Raw genomic sequence first — 24098 nt, 5'->3', positions numbered from 1 at the left:
AGCACAATCACAGACGTCTCCATTTCGAGACCTGATCTTCCGCATAACAGGACAGCAGCTTCCCCAAAAACAACCCTGGACAAAGGCCCCGTGGCAGCTCCGACAGCGAGGGCAGAGCTCGGCCGGAGCGCAGGGGCGACGTCCTCGTGCCGCGGCGGCTCCACGGCAGCTCGTGGGCAGCCTCCTTCTGCTGGCCCTAACAGAGCTGCTTTCCGGCCGGATTCCCCCATCCCGAGCTCAGGGACGCCTGGAAGCCGCCCAGGCGGGAGAGGACGGCCGGGTCCCTGCGGCTGCGGCGGAGCGGCCGGCTCCTCTCCAGCTTCCAGGCCCGGGAACGCGCCGCTCCCGCTGCCCTTCCCAATCCGCCTGGCGTCACACCGGGCTGCAGCAGCACCCAGCCGAGGAAAGAGGGGCCGTGGAGCGCAGGAGCAGACACCTCGGAGCCAGCAAACGGCATCTCTGAAGCTTAGTGAGGAGCCAGCTGGGCCAAACGGGGAAAAGGACAAGGACGGTCGCGGGACGACCGTCACTGCAGCCCCAGCACGAGAACGGCCGCGAACACGGAGCCCTCTGCATCCCGGGGCACGCGGATCAGCTCCCGAGGCAGCTGCCGGTTCCATGAGGGACACCGCAGCCCTGTGCAACGACCATGGGAAGCCACGGGAAATCCCCTCGTTGCTCCCGGGACATGGCTCGGAGGCAACAGCTCCCAAGGACCAAGACACAAACGTTTCCAGTTCCCAAACGCCTCCATCTTCCGCAGATCCACGCTGCCACGGAGCAAGCCCTGATGGCACAAGCACCCACCTCCCTTGGCCATCGACCAGCCTAACCCTCCGCAGCTTCTCCCAAGCTTCCGCCACGGGCAGGCGCCCAAAATCCACCGCACCCAAACGCTTCCCGCAGGAGCCGGGCGCTCGGTACAGGCAGCTGGGGACATCTGCGGGGAGGAGCACGAGGGAACCAAGAGCGCTCCGCAACGCCAGACAGGAAGGGCTGGCCCTAAAACACATCACGGAGCTCCTGCGCCACGACGGGCTCCTCGCCTCCTCCCTCCTGCTCCCCCACGAGCACGGGGCAGCCCTGGGATCTGCTTTGCAGGCGTTCTGCACTTGCTGGCAGGGAAACGCCGCCGCGGCTGGAGTCCTGCCGTGCCAAAGCTTGAGATATATATATATATATATTTCCCATCCAGAATGATTCGTTGCTTTAGGGAGAGGGAAAACCTCTGCAAACTGGCACTGTCCAAGGGTAAAGGAGACGGTTACTGGCCCAAGCAGGTCTCTGAGCTGGCCATCCTACCTGCCCCCAGGGCCACGGAGATGCTCGCTGCACACTCGGACAAAAGCAAACCGCCCGACGGGCCCCCCGCAGCCGGCGATGCTGCCGGAGATAAGGTCGGCAGTAAAAACCTGGCTGGACACACGCATTTTGATCGTGCCCACGGGGACGCAGCTTGTGCTGGAAGGACAAACGGCCGCATTGTCCTGCCCGGCCGCCTCTCCGCGCGTCCCCGGGCCCTGCTGACTTGGCCGCTTGTTCCCGGAGGTGACGGCAGTGCGCGCGGCCGCTCCGTGGAAGGCATCGACGGCTGCTCCGTCCCTGCAGCCTTCCCGACCCGCTGGGCACTGCTGCCTTTAACACCCCATTCCTGCTCCTTCCCGCTCTTCCTTTGAGCTACTTTTTCAAAGGTTTTGCCTTCCTCGGTAACTGGAACGTCGTGATCGCAGTCATGAGCAGCAAACGCCCCCAGGCCTGAAGGCGTCTCGGCTGCAACGTGTGCTCAGGCTGCTGCACCTGGAGCCGCGCGGGCACCCGCTGCACGCCTCCCAAAGCAGCAGTGGTGCCAAACCTCGTATGCAGCAATTTCCATTTCCTTCTGCGGATTTACAATATTGACATCAGCCAAAAGCGCCTTCCCTGTCAAATCACGTGCAAAAAGCAACCGTAGAAATGTGCAGTGGCTTGAAGAAATACAACTCTCGTGGATAAACACAGTATTCTAAGAGGAACGACCCGCAACACCAACTGCTGTAAGTGAAGTCGCCCTTGGTAAGAGGGTGAGACTCCAGGCAGGGAATGGGGTGCCCTGGTACTTCCCTGCCACGCTCTGCCCACCCCAGGCCGGGCAGCCAACACTCCCCAGCACCCTGCAGGGCTCAGATCGCAGGCAATGCTGCACGGGGGATCAAGGTGCTTCTTGAGAGATCACTCGAGTTCTCATATCAGAGATCCAAGGCACAGGGGTCCAATCCCTTTCAAGTCATTCCTGAAAACAGCCCGGCAGAAGCAGCTCCACAAGTGAATCCCCGGCACGAACTGCCCCCAGCTCAGCTGCGCAGCCGGTGGCGAGGCTCCTTGTCCGTTTTGGGAGGCTTTGGGGACAGCTCCTTGCAGAGCGCGGGCGACGCTGGGGTTTGGCACCGTTAACGCTCCCGTGCAGGCTCCTGGCGCGGACGGCAGCGCTGCCTCTCCGCAGGCTCTCCGGCGCCGCGCTCCCACATGGAGCGTTCCACGAGGACGAGCCGGCTGCTGCCGCGGCAGCTCCCCGGGCAGGACCGGGTCCCCCTCGCCCTTCGCGACGTCCCGAGGGCGTTTTAGGGCACAAGCACCAAAGCACAAGCTGCAGAAGAGGCCCCTGCTCTGGGGCACCTTGTGTTCCCCCCAGCCCCGGCCGCTCCTCCTGGCACCCCAAATGTGCGTCGCTCCCGGAGGGAAGGAACGCCAGGGCACGAACTGCAGGGTTCAGGAGGGCGCAGGAAGCAACCAGATACGCAGGAGGAAGAGGGGAGAGCCCTCCTGTCCCCAGGGAATATTGATCACCAGGAGGCTTTAAAGGGAAAGGGAGACGTGCGCGGCACAAGGAAATCGATCTGTTTACAGAAAATATCGCCAGGTTGCCTGAAAACGAATATCCTTCATGCCAAGGTTTCCTTTGAGAGAGCATGAACTCCAGACACATTAGAAGGTTAGGCGTATAAGTAATGTGTTTTTTCACCTTTAGCTAAAGGTCACAGAGCATTCAACAAAATTCCTCTGTTCCCAGGCTGGACATGACAAATCGCCCAGACACCCCGATACTACAGCTAATTAATATGGAGAGCACAAGGTTTCTCCTTTAGGTCTGTCGAGAACCACGTAATGTGCTTAGGAAAAAACTACCCGCTGCTGCTGGGTTTTAGTTTTACCTAAAAAATACCAAGCAAACCAGAACCTTCCTCCTTCCCTTCTCAAAGTATGCACACACACATACTTGGCAGAGGTTTTTTTGATTGATTTTTTTAATACTTACAGAATGGAATGAAATAGAGGCCCACTCTAACTCACCAGACTCTAGGCTGCCCCTCGGACAGCCGTGGGTCCCGGATGCCGACGGTGCAGGGATGAGAGCCCGGCATGGGCTGGCCCGTTCTGAGGATGAACTTTGTCTTCTACGATCCACTCGGCCCCGCTTGCATCTGCATTGACCCCATCTGTTCCCATCGCTTCCCAAACTCGGGCGCCCAAGAGCGGAAACAGCCACAAATCCATCACCCACCAGCCTGGATACTCGCCTGCACCTCCGAGCTCCGCAGGAACTGCCAGAGCTGCTGGGGGACAGCGGCCACGTGCCCTAGCCGTAGTTCCTTCTGTCCCTTTGAAACGCATCTAGTCCCTGTTTTGCTGGCTGCTCCCTCGGGTTTTACAAGACGGGAGAGGAAAACCTCCCCGGTCGCCGCGCTGCGCTCTGCCCTTCAGCACAGCCACCCCTGCCTGCCTCAGCTGGGAACCCGGCGGCTGCCAGCCCTGAAATCGCTTTCCATAAAGAAGCGTCTCCAAGCCTAAAATAATGTCACGGCTCATTTCCGAGCTCAGTATCCCTGCAGCGCCACATTGCCCTCGCGGCAACCGTCACGGGGGAAGCGGCGTTAATTTTATATATTTACACATATTGCAAGAGCCTTTGCAGCTGCGCTGTGCTCAGCCCTGCCCGTGCACCCGGGACGAGACCCAGGGGTTCTGCAGCGGGAGCCCCTGCAAGGCTCGAGGGCTGATGATTCCCTCTCCTTCCTGTGAAAGGGTATCGTGGAACGCAGCAAACCAGACCTCGATCCAACTAGATGCAAGACGTGTTTGTGTTGGTAGGTTTTGGCCTCGCTGCTTTCTTCCAAACAAGCTCTCGCTGTGCAAACACACCCCATGACAAGCCGCCCCGGCCAAGCCACGCAAGCAAATAACACTTTAATGCTAAACAGCAGAGAAGCTTCAAAGCAGCTGGGCTCTCCCAGCAGCCCCACCAGGCGAGCTCCAGCCACGGGTCTGCAGAGCTGACGTGTTCCCAGGGGATGCTCCGTGCGCCGTCCCGAGCGCATCCCATGGGCTCTTAGCAAGCACCAGACACCAGCCTTTGGGCTTCCCATCTGAGAACCAAGGGGCATCCAGCGCCTCAACGGGATCACGTAGCTGGGGAAGATTACGCGTGGCTGTAAAAATAGCTTCCAGGGGCAAATGCCAAGAACGTCTTCCAGCATCAACACGGCGGAATAAAAGCAGCATTCAGGCTGGCCAGAGCGCGGGACGGGCTGCGGGCGCGCAGAGCTCGCGGTCCCGTTGCCCACGGAGCAGCCCGTGCAGCCCCGCTCGCTGCTGCCGCGACACCGAGGGGAGCAGGACACGAGGGCTCCACGCCACGGCTGGCAGCAGTTCTCACCCTTGCAGCCCTGCCGCGCGTGCCACACTCCTGCACCTAACGAGATTCGGTTAAGCAGCTTGAGCTGACTAAAGCTGTTCCACTAAGGAGAGGTTTTTCTGTTAAGGGCTTAAACCTAAACCATTCAAACACTGGGGATGAGCAAGCAGAGATATGAGGACAGATACACAAGGGAAAGGCAGGACCTGGGTGAATTAACCTTGCAAGCTCTGGTGCTCGGCGAGATCGCTACCCCACGCCACGTTTGTGCCCTGATCCAACAGGAGACAGGAGAACTGGTCAAAGGGAAGGAAGGGGAAGACGTGGGGAAAGATGGCATGGAAAAGGCTGCTCCCTCGCTGGGACACCACGGCCAGCCGGGATTGCAGGATGACCTGCGGGGGGTTCTGCAGAAGACACGAGAGCTTTGGGAGATGCAGGGGAAGGAACAGGCTTGCTGGGCGCCGAGGAGCCCGCAGTGGAGAGGAGGCCCCTGAATCGGCACAACGGGAAGGTCGAGTCTTTCCGTCCCCGCGCAGGGACAGCGGCACACGAGTGGTTCACCACACTTCCCCTTCCCAACACCCGCTCCTGCTGCATCCGCCCAGCTGCGTTCCCGCTGGGAAAAGCCTGGGGACTCCACGCTCGGATACAGAGAACCCACAGCCCGCAGCACCGTGGCAAGAGCCGCGAAGCAGCGGGGAAGGTAGAGGGAGGCTGCAAGCACTAGGAAGGAGGGGATTGCGTGGGAGAGGAACCGTGCAATCCCGTATTGCAAGCCCGGAAACGCCCTGATTTTCCCCAGCGGCCGCAGGAGAGCGCGGCAGGGCCGGAGGGCCGCGCCGCGGGCCTTACCGCGTGCGGGCGGGCGATCTGCACGGGGTAGGACATGGCGTGGGGCGGGTAGCGCGGCTCGGCCGCGCGCCAGCTCTGCGTCACGGGCTGGGCGGATCCGGACATGGCGAGCGGGCGGACGGCGCCTTCGCTGCTTCCCAGTCTGCGGCGCCGGGCTCAGGCGAGGCGCGAGCTCCTCGGCATCGTGCGCGCGCTCCACGTCACGCCGTCACTGCAAGCAAAGAGGAGAGAGGCAGGTTAAACCTCGACAACCACAGTCCTGCTGAGCACCCCAGCCTCCGAGAGCGGGCGCAACCCGGCCACCTTCCCTGTTCCCAAACAGCCCCGCTTTCTGCTTGGAAACACCGCCACCGAGTTCTTCATTAGGCAACGTTGCTGTCACAGGAGAGCATGTCTGGAAGAAACCCTCTAGCAAGGAGTCCTCGAGACTGCCATTTCCACCCCAAAATCCTCCTCCTGAGCAGCCTGGCCCCCGCTCTGCTACCACCGGGCTCAGGACAAGCTGTCAATGTTTATAGACCCTCCAAGGCATTTGTTTGGAGGGGAATTCAACCCTCCACTTCGTCAGGGCTTCAACTACAACGAACCCATGCTTACATGCAGCCTCTTACTGCCACCCGTCTAGGAGGCATTCCCCATTTACCCGTTATCCTCCTATTAATGCTTAATTACACAAAGCAGAATTCCCGCTGCCGCCAGGCCCGCAGCGGATGCTGCTCCTCCCAGCCTTGCGCGGTCCCGCGGGTCCCTGCGAGCGCGAGGGCACCCAAGAGCGCAGCCGGCGCGCACGAACACCGAGGGGGCGGGAAAGGCACAAGAGGAAGATGTTTTTCCCCGGCCTTGAGACCACAGATCAGCCCTTGCTGATAAAGCACTTGCTCCGGGCTGCAGCAAATCCCGGTGGCGGCCGAAGGAAGACAGCAAGGCACAGACACCTCCCCACGGCTCCCAGGCCCGGCTCTGCGGCACGCGGGAACGCGCTGAGCGCGGCCCGGCAGCAGCCCCGTGGCTGCCTCGTCCCCGCGGCCAGGAAAGCCCCTGCGCACGCGGGGAGCCCGGAGCGGCCGCCGGCGCTCACAAGAGCTTCCAGCGCCACCCCCAGCTCCCCCCGCGCTTCCCGCGGGATGCGTTTCCCGCGCGGGGCTGTGCTCCCAGCACGCGGTCCCACACGGACACTCTGCCTGTCCCCAGGCGTCAACGCGGCCGCGCAGGAGCCTCGCGGGGGCCCTGCTGGAAGGAAGCGCGCGGCGCTGGCACAGCCGCTGCACCAGGGCGCACGCGACGACCGCTTTATTTTCCCTCCTTTTCTTTTTTCCCTTTTCCTCCTCAGATCAGAAACTCAGCTTCAAAACGCAGCGCCGGCTGCCACACGTTAAGCTTTAAAGCGGTTCAAAAGCTCCCAGCTCGGCCTCCACAACCCGCTCCAGCACTCGGGACGGCCCCGGCGTCAGCGGGGAGCAGAGCGCTCCGCCACTCCGCGGGGACGGGGCTGTCCCCAGAGACCCCTCCAGCCCAGGGCTGGATCTGAAGGCTCCTGAGAGGGTCAAGCCTGACGTGGCCCCGAAGCAGCGCTCGGGAAGGGTCTGCCCGTCGCTGCATCCTTTTTTTGGTTCCTTTTAGGAGCAGAAGGCAAGCGACAGGAGCAGATGAGTGGAAATAAAAGAGAACGCGCGCAGCCAGGCTCTTTAAATCTCTGTGACTGAACTGCTCGGTTCCTACTTTTCTCAGCCGATTTTGATGAGGAACAGACATTGTCTCACCGGAAAAGTATGTCTGTGCTCTGCTCGGAGCCTCCATCAAAACCCGGTTCATCCGCAGCCCTGCATTAGCCATTACAGCGCCAGGTACGAGGAGATTTACGGCCTCTGATTAGAAACAGGAGAAGGCAGGAGGTTCCGGGCGGCCCCAGGAGCGCAGAGCGGCCGCGCGAAGCTGCAGCGGCTCCAGCGCCGCTTCCTTCCCACCTGCCTCTCCCTGCAGTTCAAAGCCTCTCGGCACCTCCGCCCCGGCTCCCGTTCCTCTGCTCACTGGGTTATTTATTGTACAAAGCCCTGTCCTTGTCACCTGCTGTCCCTACTCTACCCCAGGGAAGCGGCTGCGTGCCGGGAGCTGCTCTGCAAGGGTCACAGCCCAACGAAGGCCTCCTCCGCTGACCCGCAAACAGGGCAATCGGCACCTTCCTTCAACACCTCTGCTGCTCTTCCAAGTCACAGCCAACCCTGGGGAGGTGGAAAATGGGATTCCCCGCTTGGATCCTTGGCGTGACGCTGCCAGGACAGAAACGTGGGCAAGTCGCCACAACCACCCTGTGCCTTAGCTCGTGTCTAAAGGTGAGAACAAGACCCGCGCAGCTTGCAAAAATACCCGTTTGCCTGTCTTTATAAAGGTTTTAAAGACCCCGGTGAAAACATACTGCTCAACTTGACCAACTTTATCTTAATTTTTTTTTTTTAAATAGAGACATGCTGAAATGAGATTAACAGAATACTCTGTTTCTTAAGGCCAGAGGAGTGTTACTCAACCTGTGGTCTGCAGAGCGTGGATGGTCTGCAAAAGACGTTAGGAGGGAGCCCACAAACCGACGGCAAAAAGACCTCGCCGAGAGGCAACGGGCAGCACGTACCAGGCTGGGCTCTGGGAGACGACCACTGTGACGTGGCATTAACCACTCATCTTAAATTATTCCTTAACTTGTATATCTTAAATAATTCCTTAACTTATTTCAGAATATATGGGTTGACTGAGGGAGATATATATACATACATATATATTTTTTGTTGTTGTTGCTGGAGGAGGAAAGTCATCACGTATTTAGCAGCCAGGAAGACTTGGTTGGTTTTCTAAAAACCTGCATCTTTTTACGCTTGTCATTAAACACCAACGCGTGGCTCTTGCCCCATTCCCCAGCTGCATCCCCACAACCACCTCTGAGGTGTCTCCATTTACAACTCTCCTCCCTCTTCCCTTTTGGCCAGATATCTCCCGATCTCCATGAAGTTCCAGGTACCTCCCGAGCTCCCTGAGTTTCCTCTCTGAGTGACGGTGCGGAGCCACGAGCAGCTACATCGGGACACCAGGGGAGGACGGGATGGGCCGGCGCCTCGTCGGAGCTGCCTGGCGCAGGATGTTATCCCAGGAGGAAGATAAAACCAGTCCCTAAGGCCATGGAGGGAGCTCAGGAGCTGCAGTTTGATGTCCTCGTTTGCCTCCTCCATGCTGGAAACCACAAGGCTGCAGGGGCTCTCCCACGGTGCGGCTGCTCCATGCGGAGCTGGTTTGGAATCGCGATGAAAGCGACTTCCCTTCCCTGCTCCCATTGCTGCGGGAAGCGGCAAAGCAGGATCTGTGACTTGCGTTACCCGTTTTCAGTCTTTCCAAGCTATTTTGGGCACAGGACCCGTGCGAGCTCTGCCCCGAGATAACCCGCGCCTGCATCCGCGCGCGGCTCTTGGCACGGCAGCAGCGCGGAGCGAGGTCGGAGCGCCGGGCCCTGCCAGCACCGCGGAACGCAGGCTGCCCAGACAGGCTGTTCCGAGCAGCGACACGACAGGGGAGCCCAGCGCTCCTGGCAGTGGAAAGCACACGCTGTAACTCCCGCGCGCTGTAACTGCTGCTGTAATTGCTGCCGCTGAGCGGGGACGAGACGCGCGGCCGCCCCGGGGCTCGGTGGCCTCACGCGGCTCCGTGTGCCCAGAGGAGCCGGCCTGACCCGTTTCCTTGGCTGAAGCGCTCCCTCATCGCTGCTCGGCTGCAGGAACAGCACCTCATTCAGCTGCGCAAACCTCGCACCCGGCACACAGGGTCCCCAGCATCACACCAGCCCTTGGCTCTTTGCGTTTTGTTATCTTGCGCTCCTCCTTTTTGGTTTCAACGCTCCTGTCGCCGGATTTTCCCCTCTCGTTCATTTAAAAAGCTTGAGCATTTCCCATTTAAGAAGTCCGAACCACCAGGGCCCAGCGGCAAAGGCAGCCGGGACGCGGTGGCTCCGGGTCACGTAAGGCGACGCTTCCCGTGCGGCAGGGAGCCCTCGGGCCGGTTCAAACGCTTCCCCGGGGCCCGTCCGCACGCACACGGCCACGTCCCCCCGCGCTGCAGCTGCAGGCTGCGCTCCCCGAAGGGACGCGGCGCGTAACGACAGCCGCTGCCGAGGAGGAGGGAAGAGACACGCGGAAAAAGGGGGGATTTGGATTCATGCATAGGCCGTTCGTGAAACGGAGGAGTTATTTTAAGTGCAGGCTGGAAATAGAAAACAAATTAAACCCCGTGAGGCCTTTGCTGAAGATGATTTGCAAAGACAAATAGAAATGTCAGAAGAGGAAATTTTAAAAATATTTTTAAAAAAGGCCCCCACCCAGGCTTGGGCATTGCACGGGACAGGAGATGGGGTTAGGAAAGAGGAGCCACAACCACAAGCCCAAGCACAGACTGGGTGGGAGCAGCCAAAGCAGCCAGATGAGAACGGGGCAGAGATCCCCCCGGCCCCTCTCTGCACCGCTGAGACGCGGCGGTTCCGGCGGGGCCTCGTCAGTCCCAACGGCCAATTCGGCAGTTCTGGAGCCAGGGGTTTCCCTTCTCCTGAGGGCAGATGTCCTGCTTGTCCCTGGATCCCTGCCCCGCACACGCACCGCTGCAGCGGTGCCTCCTAAAGTTAAACACCTGCTTCAATATCACAACTCTCACTCAGCACTGATCTCAGTTTAACACACACACAACCGCAAATGAAGTGGAAAAACCCAAACTTCTTGCCCATGTGCACTGGGGAGCACAGAAAGCACCGGCTCTTGGAGCCGTGCCCCCAAGTACCGCACGGCGCGGCGCCCCGTAACACCCGTCATCGCTGCGTCCCCCTGCGGCGCCCCGGGACTGGCCTTGGCCATGGGCAGCTCTCACCCTTTGCAGGCTGCAAAGCACCCGCGTTATTTGTGCACCAAACGCTGCTCATTTGGTTTTCAAACGCTTTAGCTCGCACCGCCGCAGAGACGGGTCCTCTGATGTCTCGGGCGCGCCATGAAAGCCGAGGGCCTCGTCTCCTTGAGATTCTTTGTTGAACAAATTACCCAGCTCAGGAGTGACATTTTTGATTATTTACATCCTGAAAGAGAAGGGAACCGCATTTTCTGAATTTCCTAAGATAAAGTCTTTGAGGCAGATTGTATTACTAAACATTTTCTCCTTTCGCACATTCCCCCTTTCAAAGACGACAAAACATCTTCATGTTCTAAATTATTCCCTTTCTTTCATGATGCTCTAATGATTCAGGAGTCTCGGCTTCACACAAGGATCTTTGAAGAGCGTTTCAGCAGAAGAGCTGAACTATTTGTGACAAACCGCACGGCTCGGCGCCTCCGTAGGAAGCCATGTGCAAAGGAACACAGCTACCCCAGGGAGGCGAAACACAGAGCCTGCAAATGAATTAGATGACCTGTAACGTGGGTACTCAGGAATACGTACGAGAGGCCATGCGGCTGTGCCATGAAGCACGGCCCAAGAGTGCAGCCTTTGGGGAGCTGGGCTGTGTTAGGTCAATGCGTTTGACTCGAGGTGTGCAGAGCCAAGGGCTCGGACGCGGGCGCTGCCCGCAGCGACGCCGACCCCGCCGCTCGCCATCGACCGTCGCACACGAGGCCTCACAAGGCCTCTTTCCTAAGAGCCCCGCAATTACAGGGGATGGAGCTGGCTCTCAGCCCGGGTGACTAAGGGAACCTCAGCCCCGGGCTCCTGCTGCTCCCGCGTCTCCCCGCTGGAGCTCGCGGCCGGCCCCGGAACGGAGCTCCCGGAGTGAACGGAGCTCATGGAGAGACAGGTCCAAGCAGGTGGAGCCCTGAACCGGGCAGGTTCAGCCTTCTGCTCTGGGTAATTAATAGCTTCGAACAAAGCCAAAGCCTTTCCAGAGGCACCAAAAACCTCCAGCATTTGAATGCAACATGGAGCACCTTGCAGAACCCCAGGCCACGGGCAGGAGGGAAGGAGGAGAGGCCGTCGCCACCTCCGTCCCCCTCTCAGACGGCCCCGGGAAGGCAGCTGCACGGCCACGGCTTTTCCAGAAGATCCGGCTCTTCCGCTGGGAAGCTCCAAGCCTCCCCGAACGGAAAGGGTTGAGATCTCTGCTTTGAGTCACATTTTCTAGCTTTTTCCTGAGCACAACTTTAGGAAATTCCTCCTGGGATTTACACAACATATGAATTGCAAAAGTAGAGCTTAGGGGGAGGAGGAAGGAAAAACAGGGAAAACAAAAAGAAAACATCTTTTTAATCACTAAACGCTGTGAGATTTGTGCCTTTTTTTTTTAATCACAATAATTAGCAACAACACAAACCATAAACCTACTCAGTGGCCTGACAGGCAAGTGCAAGGAAGGGAAGCAGCGGCCAGGGCCCTTTCCCTGGCGCCCGGCCGAGCCTGGCTCTGCCACTTGCCCGCGGCACTCCGTGGGACAACATTTTTTGCAGTATATTTAAGCTTTGGTATCACTCTCCAACACAGAAATTTCAGCTTCTACTACAAAATCAAGCGATCGGCTTGTACGAAAAGAAACACCGTTTCTGGCTGCTTTTGCCATGACTGAACCCAGGACTATTAGTAATGATAAGTGTGACTAAGGAAGAGAGCCCTCACACGAGCCCCGTTCGCCGCCCCGCAGCGCCCACACAAGCAGACGGCCCCAGTGACCCAGAGGTTTCATACGGATACTCACGCTCCAGCCCTTCGGAGAGGGGCAGAAAACAAGGGAAAAGCACAAGGGAAACGCCTGACATGGAGGGGCCCTCCTCCGGACAGGAGCCCCGGCACCGCAGCGGCCGAACGTGAGGACAGGTCTGCACCGAAGCAGAGGGAACGGCAGCAGCCCCAAGGTCAAATATGGCTTTTGCAGAGCTACGGAAACGAGTAACAGGATAACGGCCTTTCCAGAAGGCCGCCGAGGGGTCCTTACGGACATTTCCCAGCTCCGGGACACACTGAGTTCATAACTTAGATCTGAGGCTAGATCGAGGCTAAGATGGGGCTCCAGTTCCCCACGCTGAAGCCGTCTCCGCGAGGTGAACAAGTGCCCCAGGGATCCTGGCGGATGCTGCCGAAGCAGCGCTCGCCCCCGAGCGCCCTTCCCCTGCGTGCCGAGGCCAGCGGGCTCGCGAGACGCTCGCGGGGCCCGCGCGTCGCCCAACGCCCTCGCCACAACCACGGCTCCGCTCGGACGTGGCGACTCTGCCGGCCCTCACCAGGGAGGGAACGCACACCCCCTGCCCAGGGGAAAGGAGGAAAAATAGTAAGAAAAAAGCCCAGAAAAGCCGAGTCTTTTTAAAATACCCAAGGGGGAATAGCGGTTTGCTCGCACAGCGGTCGCCAGACCGCGCGGGACACGCAGGGTCCTCCTGTGCGCCCCGGCCGGGCGCTCTTGCAGCCTCCTCCAGGCTCCCATGGGCAGGAACATCTGGAAAGGGGATCCCCATGTGCTAAGGGCTGCGGTTCACGGCACAGGGGATCCGCGCGCTGGGAGCGGGAGCACTGCAGGGAGGCGGCTTCTCCCCGCGCCGCGGGAGCAGCACTGCAGTCAGTGCTCACAGGAGAACATTCCTGTTATTCCCTTAATGTTCCAGCAACGGATGAAGGGCTGGAAGGTGATTCAGAACCAGGCTATGGGGACACTGGCACAAAACTAACGTTTATGTTATGAACCCACAAGGAGCTGCCTCTGCCAAAGGAGAGCGAGAGGGTGAGCGGGAAGCGAGTGCAGAGCTGGAAGCATCACCCACCTCTGACGCAAGGACCCATCACCGGCCCGAAACAGGGCCCAGGAACTCCCCCGAACGGAGGTAAGGGGGCGCAGAGCTGGAAGCAGCAGGGATTCAATCTGCCGAGGGCTCTGCCGCCGGGAACTCCGGGGAGACGCCGCCAGCCCGCGCCGTCTGCTGCTGCACCGCGGCGGGCCGCCCTTCCGCAGGGACCGCGCGCTCCGAGGGCAGAGAGGCTCCCGGCTGAATTCCCGGCAGGGAGAACAGCTGCCGAGCAGCTGGCTGGGAGCTCCGCGCCGGGGCGCGGGGCCAGCCCTTCCCTCCCCGCTTCCCACCCCTGCAGCGCGCGGGTTTCCCGCTGCTCCGACATCCCCCGGCACAAGCGGATAAGCAGCGCGGACGAGGGCACGGACGGACGCCAGCACGTGGAGCGGCGCTTCCTTGCCAAACCTTATCCGTTTCCTGCGGACCAAGTTCAGTCCCGTGAGAAAGGCAGGGATTTCGGCAGAGCTGCACGTGCAAACACCCCTCAGCCGCGTTACCGACTGGAGCAGAACTGCCATCCATCAGGGAGAGCAGCTTCCAGGCTGGACTTTGCACCGGTTTGGCTGATTTTGCAGTTTTAAGCTAGGCCTGGTTAAAGCGGAGCAGGTTTCCTGCTGCAATTCAGATATCCCGTTACACAGCTCATCCCTCAGCCAGCTCCGTCTCGCTTCAGCACACGGAAAGTTGAACAGTTCTCGGAAAAACTGTTTCTAGGTGGAGATAAAAAAAAAAAAAGAATTAAAAATAAAATGCCCTGCAATTTTGTAGGCTGCGTTCTACTTCTAGACTTGGGTACCTGGTTAAATAAAGGGAAAACCCAGGAAGACAACAGACATCCAGACAGCAGCGGAGGCGCAGAGCTCAGTCGGAGCCTCCTCCTCTCCAGGGCAGCCTCCAGCCTCCGCAGCTAGATCCAAACCGGACCTCGTGTGCCTCCAATCGGCCCTTTTCTCCTCATGGAGCATTTTTAGCTCTCTTGGACAGGAAAAATAGAGCGTCCCAGCAAAGCGGAGCTGGGAAAACGCTACTGTTTGATCAGGCTCGTGGCCTGCCCTATGGACACAGATTGTACTTCAGTGCCTTGGAAAGCACGAGAATAATCCGTAACGGGGTGCTTAAACTGCAACACATCTAGGCCAAAATATAATTTCTGTCAACCTAATAGGCATTTCAGGCCCACGGTGTGTTTTATTAGCTAGATGCTAATGGAGCTACAATGCATCAGGTCACATTTTAAAAGTTACAAATAGTTTATAAAGGCTTAATCAATCATTAAGTAGGTGTTTTAATAAATGGCTAAATCAATAGCTCTAAGTGAGCCATCAGCCTCTGCAATAACCTGCAGCACCTGCAGCTGGGGTTCTTGTCTGGGTAAGAGGCAGCCGTGCTGCGGACCTGAGGATCAGACTGTTACCCATCACTTATTAACAATTTGCACGCAGGCTGGAACGCAAACGCGTGCCGCGCACGGGCACGTTTTATGGAGGGGATGTTAGAAGCACAGGCGAAACGCTGCAGAGCGCTAAAAAGCGACCCTTGGGGATGACGGCGGAGCATATTTAATAAAGGCAAAAGCTGCAGGCTAATTTCCCCCGAGAGCTCCCATTTGCAGCCTGTCGCGGGGAGGATCCATCACGGACGCGGAGGAGCCGTCACGGATGCACCCCCGGCGCAGGCAAAACCCTCGGGCTGTTTCCTCTGTCTCCTGTGAGTGGGGCCGGGGGGAAGAGCCTGCCGGGGGGTTGGCTCCACCGGCTACAAGGAGCCAACTCCTTGGCTAGGAGCAAGAATTCCCATCCTTGCCCTCTGCTTGAACACATGAGCAACCTCTGCCCTCTTCCCAGGGGAACATGGGGTGCAAAAGGCTGGAAATCCTCATAGAGGAAAGCTCTCACACCATACTCCTACTCCCAGGGTTTTCCCTAAATTAAAGGGCCACATTTTGGCTTTCCGAGCACCCCAAGCTGCTGCTCCCTTGCAAAGGCCCCACAGAAGGTTCCTCCTCAGACACGGGGCTCTTCCCATGGTCAGCGCCGAGGCGGACATGGGTGGAAGTGACACAACCAGCCAGATGGAGCTTTTTACACCAAGTCTCTAATGGAGCTTTTCTCAACAGGGCAAAAAATAAAGCAACAAAGCGCGGGGCATTGCTGAGCTCCAGCGTGGAGCGGGTGTCTCACCTGAGCCCAGCCTGGAGCTGCTTCATGGCTGGAAGGCTGCGAGGGAGCAGGGCCCCAGCGAGCGGAAGGGAGAGCTCCTCCAAGGGCAGCAACACGGGGCGACGTCGAGGACGGGAGAGCAGCAAGCGCGGGCAGGGGGCAGCTCCGACACGGGGGCGATTCTCAGGCTGCTCACGGGAGCCTGCCCTTCCCCTCTGCTACGAACCTGTCCCGCTGCCCTTCAAAGGGGTGTCGATAACAGACAGAGCAGAGCCCGGACGCCTGGGCCCTCCCTCGAGGCTCCGTCTGTCCCAGCGCTCCCTCGGAGCAGCGCAGCTCCAGCTCTGCTCTTTGGTGCTGCCTCCTCGGGGGCAGAGAGCTGCAGAAAACCCAAATTTACAGACACTTCCGAGCCCCGCAACGGGCCAAACGACACGAGCCCTCAGAATGACGCTGTATCCACACCTCCAAAACCCACCCCACCCCTCACACTGCTGTTTTCTTTGGCACGCCAGTCTGGAGAATAATTATTAGGGGCGATTCTGTTTTCCAAGTAAAACCTTTAACCTCTAAAACACTTTAAAAAATCTGAATCGTGCTACTGTGTGCAAAGGGGAGAAGGGAAAGGCATCCTATCCGCGTGGTTAAGAGGAGGATTTCAGGTCACTGTCTCTTATGTAACGGCAGCGCACTCAGATAGGGCAAGATCAACCACTAAGCAGGATTACAAACTTATCTGCTCTCAGTAGCGTGATCTTCTACAAAGACCCGTATCACAGAAAACAATATTGAAGATATTTTAATAACTGCACTCAGAATCACAAGCAAAGCAGGCAGGCACTTGCACGGCCAAGTCTTGAGAACACGAGGGCAGCGCGTGAGAGCGTCGGCCAGCGCTCTGATACCTCCTGGGGAGGGTGAGCACGCAGGAAACAAACCCCAAAACCCCCAAAATGGTGCTAAGAGACACTGCAAATCCGACCTGCCAGGCTTGGCCCAGCAGGGAAGCAGGAAGCACTGGGAGACGTTGGGGTTTGATGCACTTGGGCCTCCAGCACTGATTCCCCTCTACACCTGCAGCTTCCCGTCCCCGACTGTAGGAACTAATGCAGACACAATACAACATCCCCCTCTTAGATCTTTTAAGGGGCGGATTTGCACACTTCAGCCCCCAAACGCATCCACACGCTCCCTTAGGCAGCACTAGCACTACCCGGCTTAGAGGAGAGGAGCTCAGGAGGCCAAACTGGCAGCAAACGACCCTACAAAGCTCACGGTGGAGGTAAAAAGCTTCAAACCAACATTAAACCTCCAAAGAACTTTCAGAGATAACTGAAATGCATAAAACTCTATGCCAAGACTCAAAACATGCGGTTTTGAGATGTTTGGAAGAATTTTCCAAAGTTGTGCGGGGAATTAAAATAAATATCCGTGCAAACGATGTGACGCAGGCCGCAGACCGCCCGCCGCCCCTCGCACAAAGGCTTCATCCCATCGCGCCCATCACCGCGGCCTCCTGTCCGCGATGGCACCGGCGGATTCCATTACACCCATCGCCACCCACAAGGGATCACACAGTTTTCCAAATGGCAGCAGCAGCTTCTGAGCAGCTGAGAGAGCTGAAGCCGTGAAGAACATATATATTTAAGATGTCTCACTATTAATTTAACGGAAGAACTTCCACTGCTGTCTTTTGGGAATATCAAGAGATGGACAAAACGCTCTTGCATCACGGCTGCATTAGGTAGCCAGCAGTGCTTAAGAGAAGGGTTTGGTTCCAGGAAAAGTAACAGCCCCTCGCTGTGGCTGAAAGGACTCTGCAACGGGGACGTGAGGGGGATCCTGCCCCAGTGCAGCAAGGCAGAATGTTCCCACTGGTGCCAGGGCACGGGCAAGCCGTGATGCAGCAAGTCCATGGTAAGGAACTTCTGCTCCGAGCCATGTCTTTGAGGCAGGAAAAATACTGATAAAAAAGAAGAAAGAAAAAGAAAAAGCACGTCTCTCAGTAAGAGTTTAACAGCAAGAACTCAAATGAGAAAAAAGCACCCATTAGAGAATCTGGCATTAGATTGCTGGGAACAGGAAAAGAACAGTGTCTTGTTGTCCCCGTGCCACGTACTAGAGTTAAATCTGTCATGGGCAACTGCTTCTTGCTCAGCGCTCCCTCATCTGTATGGACTATTTGTAGTAACAACATTAGAGCAACCATCAAGCAGATGCTTAAAAAATGCGGAATGACGTTCAAATGACATCTATCCATAAATCAGCCCAAACCACAAACATCTGAAGAAGATTTTCACTTAATCCAATTTACTGTAATCTCTCTCTTTAGTTAAAATGACAGAAACGTCAAAATGGGACTTTACTCCTCTGTCAAAGCATCTCATGGTGAAAAGGAAAATAAGCAGGCTCTCGCGTGCAGCAACAATTATTAGGTTAGAAATGTCAAAACTGTGCTTTGATGCTAACTATTAGCAGTCGCATCCACATGCTGCGCCCTCCTGTTCCGCTGCGCTCCCCCAAAACGGGGCTCGGAGCGTATGCCTGGTGCCAAGCGGTGCCCGGAGCCCGTTCCTGCCCCGCGCTCACCTCCGCTGCAGGGCACGCGGCCTCCTCCCAGGCTCTGCCTTACCAACACTCTGATTTACCAGGAAAACTGCCTTTTATTGCTTCCGAGAAAACACAAAGACTCGAGCCACGCTGAAAAGACCAGCCTTGAATTGCTTTCCCCACCTTCCCACTTAATTAGCAAACAGGATAATTAACTCTGTCCCCAGGAGTTAAGTGTGTGTGTGCATATGCCTATACATTTCTGTGTGCGAGTACATATTTTTTCCAGTGGTCACAGATATTAATTCATTGTCCGAGAACACAAAAAAAAACCCCTATTGTCAGGAGCAGGGTCTTCATGCATTATTTAACAAGAATTCTGTTGGCAAAACTGGTGTTGTTTTTATATAAAAGCTAATAGAAATTGTACCTCCAGGTGTCAAAACACTGATGGTAATTCCTGCTGCCTCAGACATCTTGATGTTTCAATTTTAGCAGTATGAGGAGCCTGCAGGGAATCCAAGAGGGTAAAGTGCTTGTACTCAAAGAGAAGCAGGGAGGAGGAGAGCCTTTTTATTTCTTTATAAAGGGCTCAGGGGAACAGTTCTGCTCGCTGGAATTATCAGATCTGGTTGCCTCGCTCCCTCCTCGAGCGGCGAGGGCGAGACGGGCTAAGAGCACGGGCAGGAGCAGCATCGAGGCTGCGGGGGCAAAGCCTAAGCGAGCAGAAGGCATCGCTGGGGTCGAGCGGCGCGAGAGCAGCTGCAGTTACAGGCACCTTAAAGGCTGCCACAAGCTGTGATGCCGCAGCAGTTTTCATTTCAAGTTTGTGCCTTAGGGTAGGAAACCTGCTGGACCCCTGTACACCCCCTCCCCTCACTCATTTCCAGCCGCGCTCCTTCATTTGCACCCTCACCACAGACTAGAGTCGCACCTCTACCTGCGCCTCCACTGTTTTTCTTAAAAATTAAATATATAAATAAAGAGGTTTGCAGCAGCCTTTGCAAAGCGCTGCTGATGGCGGCTGATCCGCCGCAGAGGTGTCACCCTCAGCTCACGGGCCTCGCGTCAGCAGATGTCACCTCGGCTGCTTCCTGCCACCCTCCTTGCCCTCGCTGCCCGGTTCACCCGCGAGCCGGGTTCACCCTGCACGGCCCACGAGGGCAGCGGCCGGTGCAGCCCGTGCACAGGGACGGCTCCACGAGCACCGCACGGCATCAGGGCAAGGAACCTGCAGGAAAACGCACACCCTTCCACCCAACACAACGTCCCGAGGGCCTCAAAGACGTTTCAGAAAACGAGTGGCTACCCATCTCCTGCCATCCGCACCCCCTCCGTCCCCCCATGATTCCTCTTTAAGACAAAGGCTCAATTCCTACACAAGAAAACAAATTTCCTCACAGTTTACACCCGTTTGGGTCAACGCGGACAGCAAGATCATGCAGAACTGACTCAGCTGGCTACACTTCCCACGAGCCGGGACGGAGCGGTGCAACGATGGAGTAGGAGATGCACAAAACAGCCTCCTCCCCGCCACGCACCGCGGCCCCGGGCTGACCCGAATCAGACGGTCTGCGGCAAAGGCACGGGACGGCAAGAACGCGCTTGGAAAACTGCGGAAATGATGCGTTTATAACAGCAGCTACGGAAGGGCTGCTTGAGAGCGGCCCCCACATGAAGACTGCCCCGACCAGGCGCCTGGGCACACGGGAAGAGCCCTCCAAACGCAAGCTCCGGCACAGCCACCTCTCCCGCAGCCCGGCCGGCCCGGCACGCGCTCCCGCCTTCCCCATCGCGCGCACGTCGGAGGAGGGAGAAACCGGGCACTGCCGGGGGTGGAAGGCAGGGAGAGACAAGGAGACGACAGCTCAGGAATTCACCAGCCGGTCGGCTGGTGTTTAGAGGAGAAAGGAAAAAAAAAAAACACCCAACTTCTCGGCAGAGCCGCTCAGCCAGGGCCACAGAGCTCTGGCAGATCCTCCAGCGGGTCATGAACGTCCACAGGGCCGTTAGGGAGCCCGTTTCAAAGGAGGGCACTGAGGAAATTCCCAAGGAAAAGCAAATCCCGGCAGGAGCAGGCACAGCCGAGGAGCGCCACAACTGCGGCTGCTCACGCGCCGCCCGAGCGCGCGCCGGCCCTTCCCACACGCGGCCGCTTCCGAGGAGACCGAGCGGCACGGCCATCCCCGCGGCCGCTCCGGCTTCAGGGAATCGCAGCACGGCTGAGGTTGGAGGGGACCTCTGGAATCATCTAGCTCGACCCGGCCGCGCGTTCCCGCTCCGCGGCCCCGCTCGCGCCTCGGCCGCCTCCTCGCTGCTCCCGCCATGGCGGCCGAGGCGCCGCACCAGCCCTGTGAGGAGATGACCTCATCGGAGCCGGGAGACGGAGGCGGGGGAGCTGGCCACTTGCCACCTTCTCGTTTTTCACATTAAAAAAATAATTTATGGCAGAAAGCTGGTTTTATTGGCTCAAAAAAAGAAAGCACATTAGACCCAGGGCTGCCCTTGGGCGCGTTGGCTCCAGGAGCTCCAGCGGCTGCAACGCCCGCGGCTCTGAAAACGCTTTGCTAGGACACAAGTGCATTTTTCCTCGTATTTTAGGCAGATTTCTCCCGAAAGCACAAGGACTTCCAACTCCAGCTCGTAATTGCTCCAAAACACCCTTTACGCGCATGAACGCGGCTGGTGGCGCGACATGGGCGCAGATCCGCGGAGCAGGCCGCTCGGCCCGGCCTCGGCGCCGAGCCGGAGCTGCGGAGCGGGGATTCGCTTTGCCCGGACACGCACCGCGTTCTTGCACACACTGAGCGCGTCTGCGGCCACGGCGTACCCGAATTCGGCGTACTTGCACGTTTTGTATACTCACATTACTAATGCTACAGATTCACACATACATTACTTGTAACTCTTAGGAATAGAACATACAGTTCATCTTGGCTCGAGTCCCAGAGGAAGAAAGAACCTTGCAGTAACAAATATAACTCAAGTTTAGTCCAAGAGCATCTGTGGTAAGAGAACATCATCATGCATCATTAAATTATTGAATTATTTTGCGTGCCCACCCGTGTGCCACTGCTAATGCGAGTCAAGTCGGTCATTTCAAGGGACATTTCTTGGAGTATTTCGCTGCTCTCCAGAATTTGTGCTGTAACTACAAAACACACACAGCAAATGTGGGAAACACTGCAAAAAAAGCACTTTCCTCCCCATAGCACATGGCGGACGACTCCTCATGCAAGTCAGAGTCACCGTGTCTCTGTATTCCCATTTACGATCCAAACACATCAATAAGAGGCTGTAATTGGACCTAAATACTGCATTAGCTGCTGAATTGCATATGCCAGGAGACAGACGGTGCCCTGCTCTACAGAGCGGACCCCGCATGACAGCGGCGATGATATTTAATCGTCACACACCATGCCACAGCGACGGTCAGAGGCAACAGATTAGCGTGGACTGAAAATACAACCCTAGTGTGGGTCACCATGCAGTGAAGAACATTAAAAATAATAATAATAACCAATAAATCACAGCACGCTACCGCTTCCATATGCCTAACCGCGAGTTTCCAGAGTATCAAAAAGGATTCTTACTCCCTCCAAACACCCGGCTGGCCCCGCTCCTGTGAGTTTAGGGCTGGTGTCACAGAGACTGAAGAAGTCAAAGTCATAACGTTCTTCTCATTTACCGGAGGAGAAATGAAGGCAGCGGAACGAGGATCGCAGCCAGCCTCAACAGAGCCTGGCCCTCCCCGGGCCCTGCGGACCGGACTCGGCAAGCGCTTTCCAGCTCCGCTGCCGTAATCCCTCCTGGGCAAGGAATTCCCACCATGTCAGAAACATCCTTTCCAAAGGCTACAGCCCCGGGACCCTTCACAAAACCATCTGACCTCGAGTTTTGCAAGCGGAGTTTACCCGCACCCACTCTCTTTATGCAAGAGCCAGCGGAAAAAAAAAGAACAGCAGCTGCAAACTCCCACCGCCGCGACCGGAGTCAAAACACCCCGCGCTGCTTTTCAGGCAAACCCAAATTACAGCATCATCTGCTGACTGCTTCAGGGATGAACAAACCCACATGAATTACAGACCAACTTTGCAATTCACCTCGCAGAAGCGCCAAACACCGGCAGAACTGCTTTGATCACCTCGACAAATCCGCCCTGGGCCGACGGAGTAACACAGAAGACGGGGATATTCCGCAAAAATAAAAAAAAAAAAAATTAGAAAAAACTTTTTCTCCCTTTTTGCTGCTGCCCTCCCCTTTCCCTCCTCCCAGAAAATAAACACCCCAAGCCAACAAGGTCTGGGGGGGGATAAAGCTGCCCACAAGACCCTGCACTTTATCTCCTTTAGCAAGCGCCCGCCACCTCCGAGCAAACTGCAGGAGCCCATTTGCAGCCTCCGAAACCACGCGCTGCTCCTGTGTCGCGGGGCCAAACCCCAGGTTTTTTCCAAAGCAACTTCTTTTCCGCCGTGGCCTAGTTTAGCTCTCCCGACAAAAACACAAACCGCAACAAAAAGCACCCGGTCAGCCCCGGGGGGCACTTACCTAGCGGCCCCCGCGCGGCACCTCCGCCACCGCGGGCATCTTGAGCAGCGACCGTCTCAAACTTCAAAATAAATAAATAAAGGAGGCCACACAATCTTAAAACCAAGCTGGAAATGAAATGGAAAGCCTGTAATTATTTCTCAATGCTCCTGCCAGTCTCAGCCTATAAACACAGTGGATTACATAAGTCCACCCCTCCTGTTTTGAAGCCAAAAGTATGAGCTTTTCCTCCAGCTCCAGCAGCAAGTAATAATTCCTCGTCGGCATGGCAACGCTGGCCCGCTTCCAGCAGACAATGGCTGAGTTGAAATACTGCTAGGCCTTTTTATAGCCGCGCTCTGAAAACCTCTAAAATATTAGCTATCTTATGGCTAGTCCGGGCCTCAACCTCTCCCTTTTAACCGTTTCCTCCCCGCGCCGCGGAGCGGGGCCGCGCCGGGTGGCTGCGGAGGCGGCCGCAGGGCTCTGCCGGGGGATCGCGGCGCGTTTCCGCGCGCCGGGAACGCTTCCGTTTTTCATGGATTTGCCGACTCCTCCTCACGGCGAGCGCGGCCGGAGGGGTCGGCGGGGGGTATTGCGGCGCTTGCCACGGAGCGGCGTGGGTCCAAGGAGCGTTTGGCAACATGGAGCGTTCTGCTCCTGCAAAGCTTGGGCTCCTGCTGCCATTAAGTTAAGTTAGAAGCACTTCTGCACCTCCAGCGAGGTCCAGGGGATGCCAGGGATGGGGGAGACGCTCGCGTGAAGGCGGCGTGTCCGTCCCGCGGACCCCGCTCGCTCCTCCGGGAGCTCAGCGAGCGGCCGGCCGCGCGCCGGCCTGCGGCAGCTCCGAGCGAAACCACCCCTAGGGCTGGGAGATCCTCTGCAGCACGCCGGGTTAGCAAATAAGCAAGGGAAACAATAGGAATTAAACAGAAAAGAATTAAAAAGCGCAGCCAAGGACACCACAAAACAACCCAGCTCACTCCTGAATGCTCAAAATAGCGTTGCCAGCGTCGACGAGCCGGTCGCGAGCCCGACAGTGGCGCTGGGAGCCCCGGAGGGCCCTGCTCTCCACGGAGCGGCCTCCCCAGGCAGGCCATGAGCTCAAGGAAAGGCTCCAACGACCCATGGGAGCCCTTAACACTCACAAAACAGAGGGCTAAACAAAAAAAGAACATTGCTTCCTAAATCTCATTAGGTGGGATAGCATGATTATGATGTTCTTTATGTGCAAAGGTGATAATGTTGCTTGGAGTTCCAGTTCAATTATTTACTTTATGAGGACAAAAATCCTAGGAAACACGAACGCAAACCCTGCGGGTTCCTCACTCCCAGGCCTCGTGGCTCCAGGCTGCTCAGTCCTTGTTAGGAGGCTGCAGTTCCTAGGCCAGCGAACCGGTCCAACCCTTGCAGCAACGTCCTCCACCTCTTGGCACAGCCCAGGATGTGGCAAACACCAGCAGATGATGCTTCTTGTAGCAAAACCTCCAAACCGGACAGAAGCAGCAGTTGTTGCCTCAGATAACGGAGCACGTTGGACTGCAGCGGGGCCAGGCAGAGCCA

The 24098-nt window shown here is 57.2% G+C and overlaps 1 protein-coding gene across 9 annotated transcripts in view; it reads right to left on the bottom strand.

Moving 5' to 3' along the window:
• The window catches only part of NCOR2 (nuclear receptor corepressor 2), a 155300-nt gene extending 132650 nt beyond the window's left edge, over window positions 1-22650 (bottom strand). For 3 of the 9 annotated variants that reach the window (XM_088532511.1, XM_088532517.1, XM_088532515.1), the window contains exons 1-2: window positions 22557-22649; window positions 5525-5735 (exon numbers count right to left, since the gene is read on the bottom strand). In XM_088532511.1, coding sequence (XP_088388637.1) covers window positions 5525-5629 — 105 coding nt within the window. In that variant the 5' untranslated portion in view covers window positions 5630-5735; window positions 22557-22649. Of the gene's footprint in view, window positions 1-5524; window positions 5736-22556 lie in introns of all 9 variants that reach the window. The other 6 variants (XM_088532506.1, XM_088532508.1, XM_088532507.1 and 3 more) reach the window with 3 other exon arrangements.
• Between the last annotated feature and the right edge of the window lie 1448 nt (window positions 22651-24098).

The sequence above is a fragment of the Tinamus guttatus genome, unplaced genomic scaffold (assembly GCF_059628265.1).
Source record: "Tinamus guttatus ecotype Peru unplaced genomic scaffold, ASM5962826v1 Tinamus_guttatus_pri_ptg000459l, whole genome shotgun sequence".
Classification (NCBI taxonomy): domain Eukaryota; kingdom Metazoa; phylum Chordata; class Aves; order Tinamiformes; family Tinamidae; genus Tinamus; species Tinamus guttatus.
This window is presented reverse-complemented; position numbering and strand designations above follow the sequence as displayed.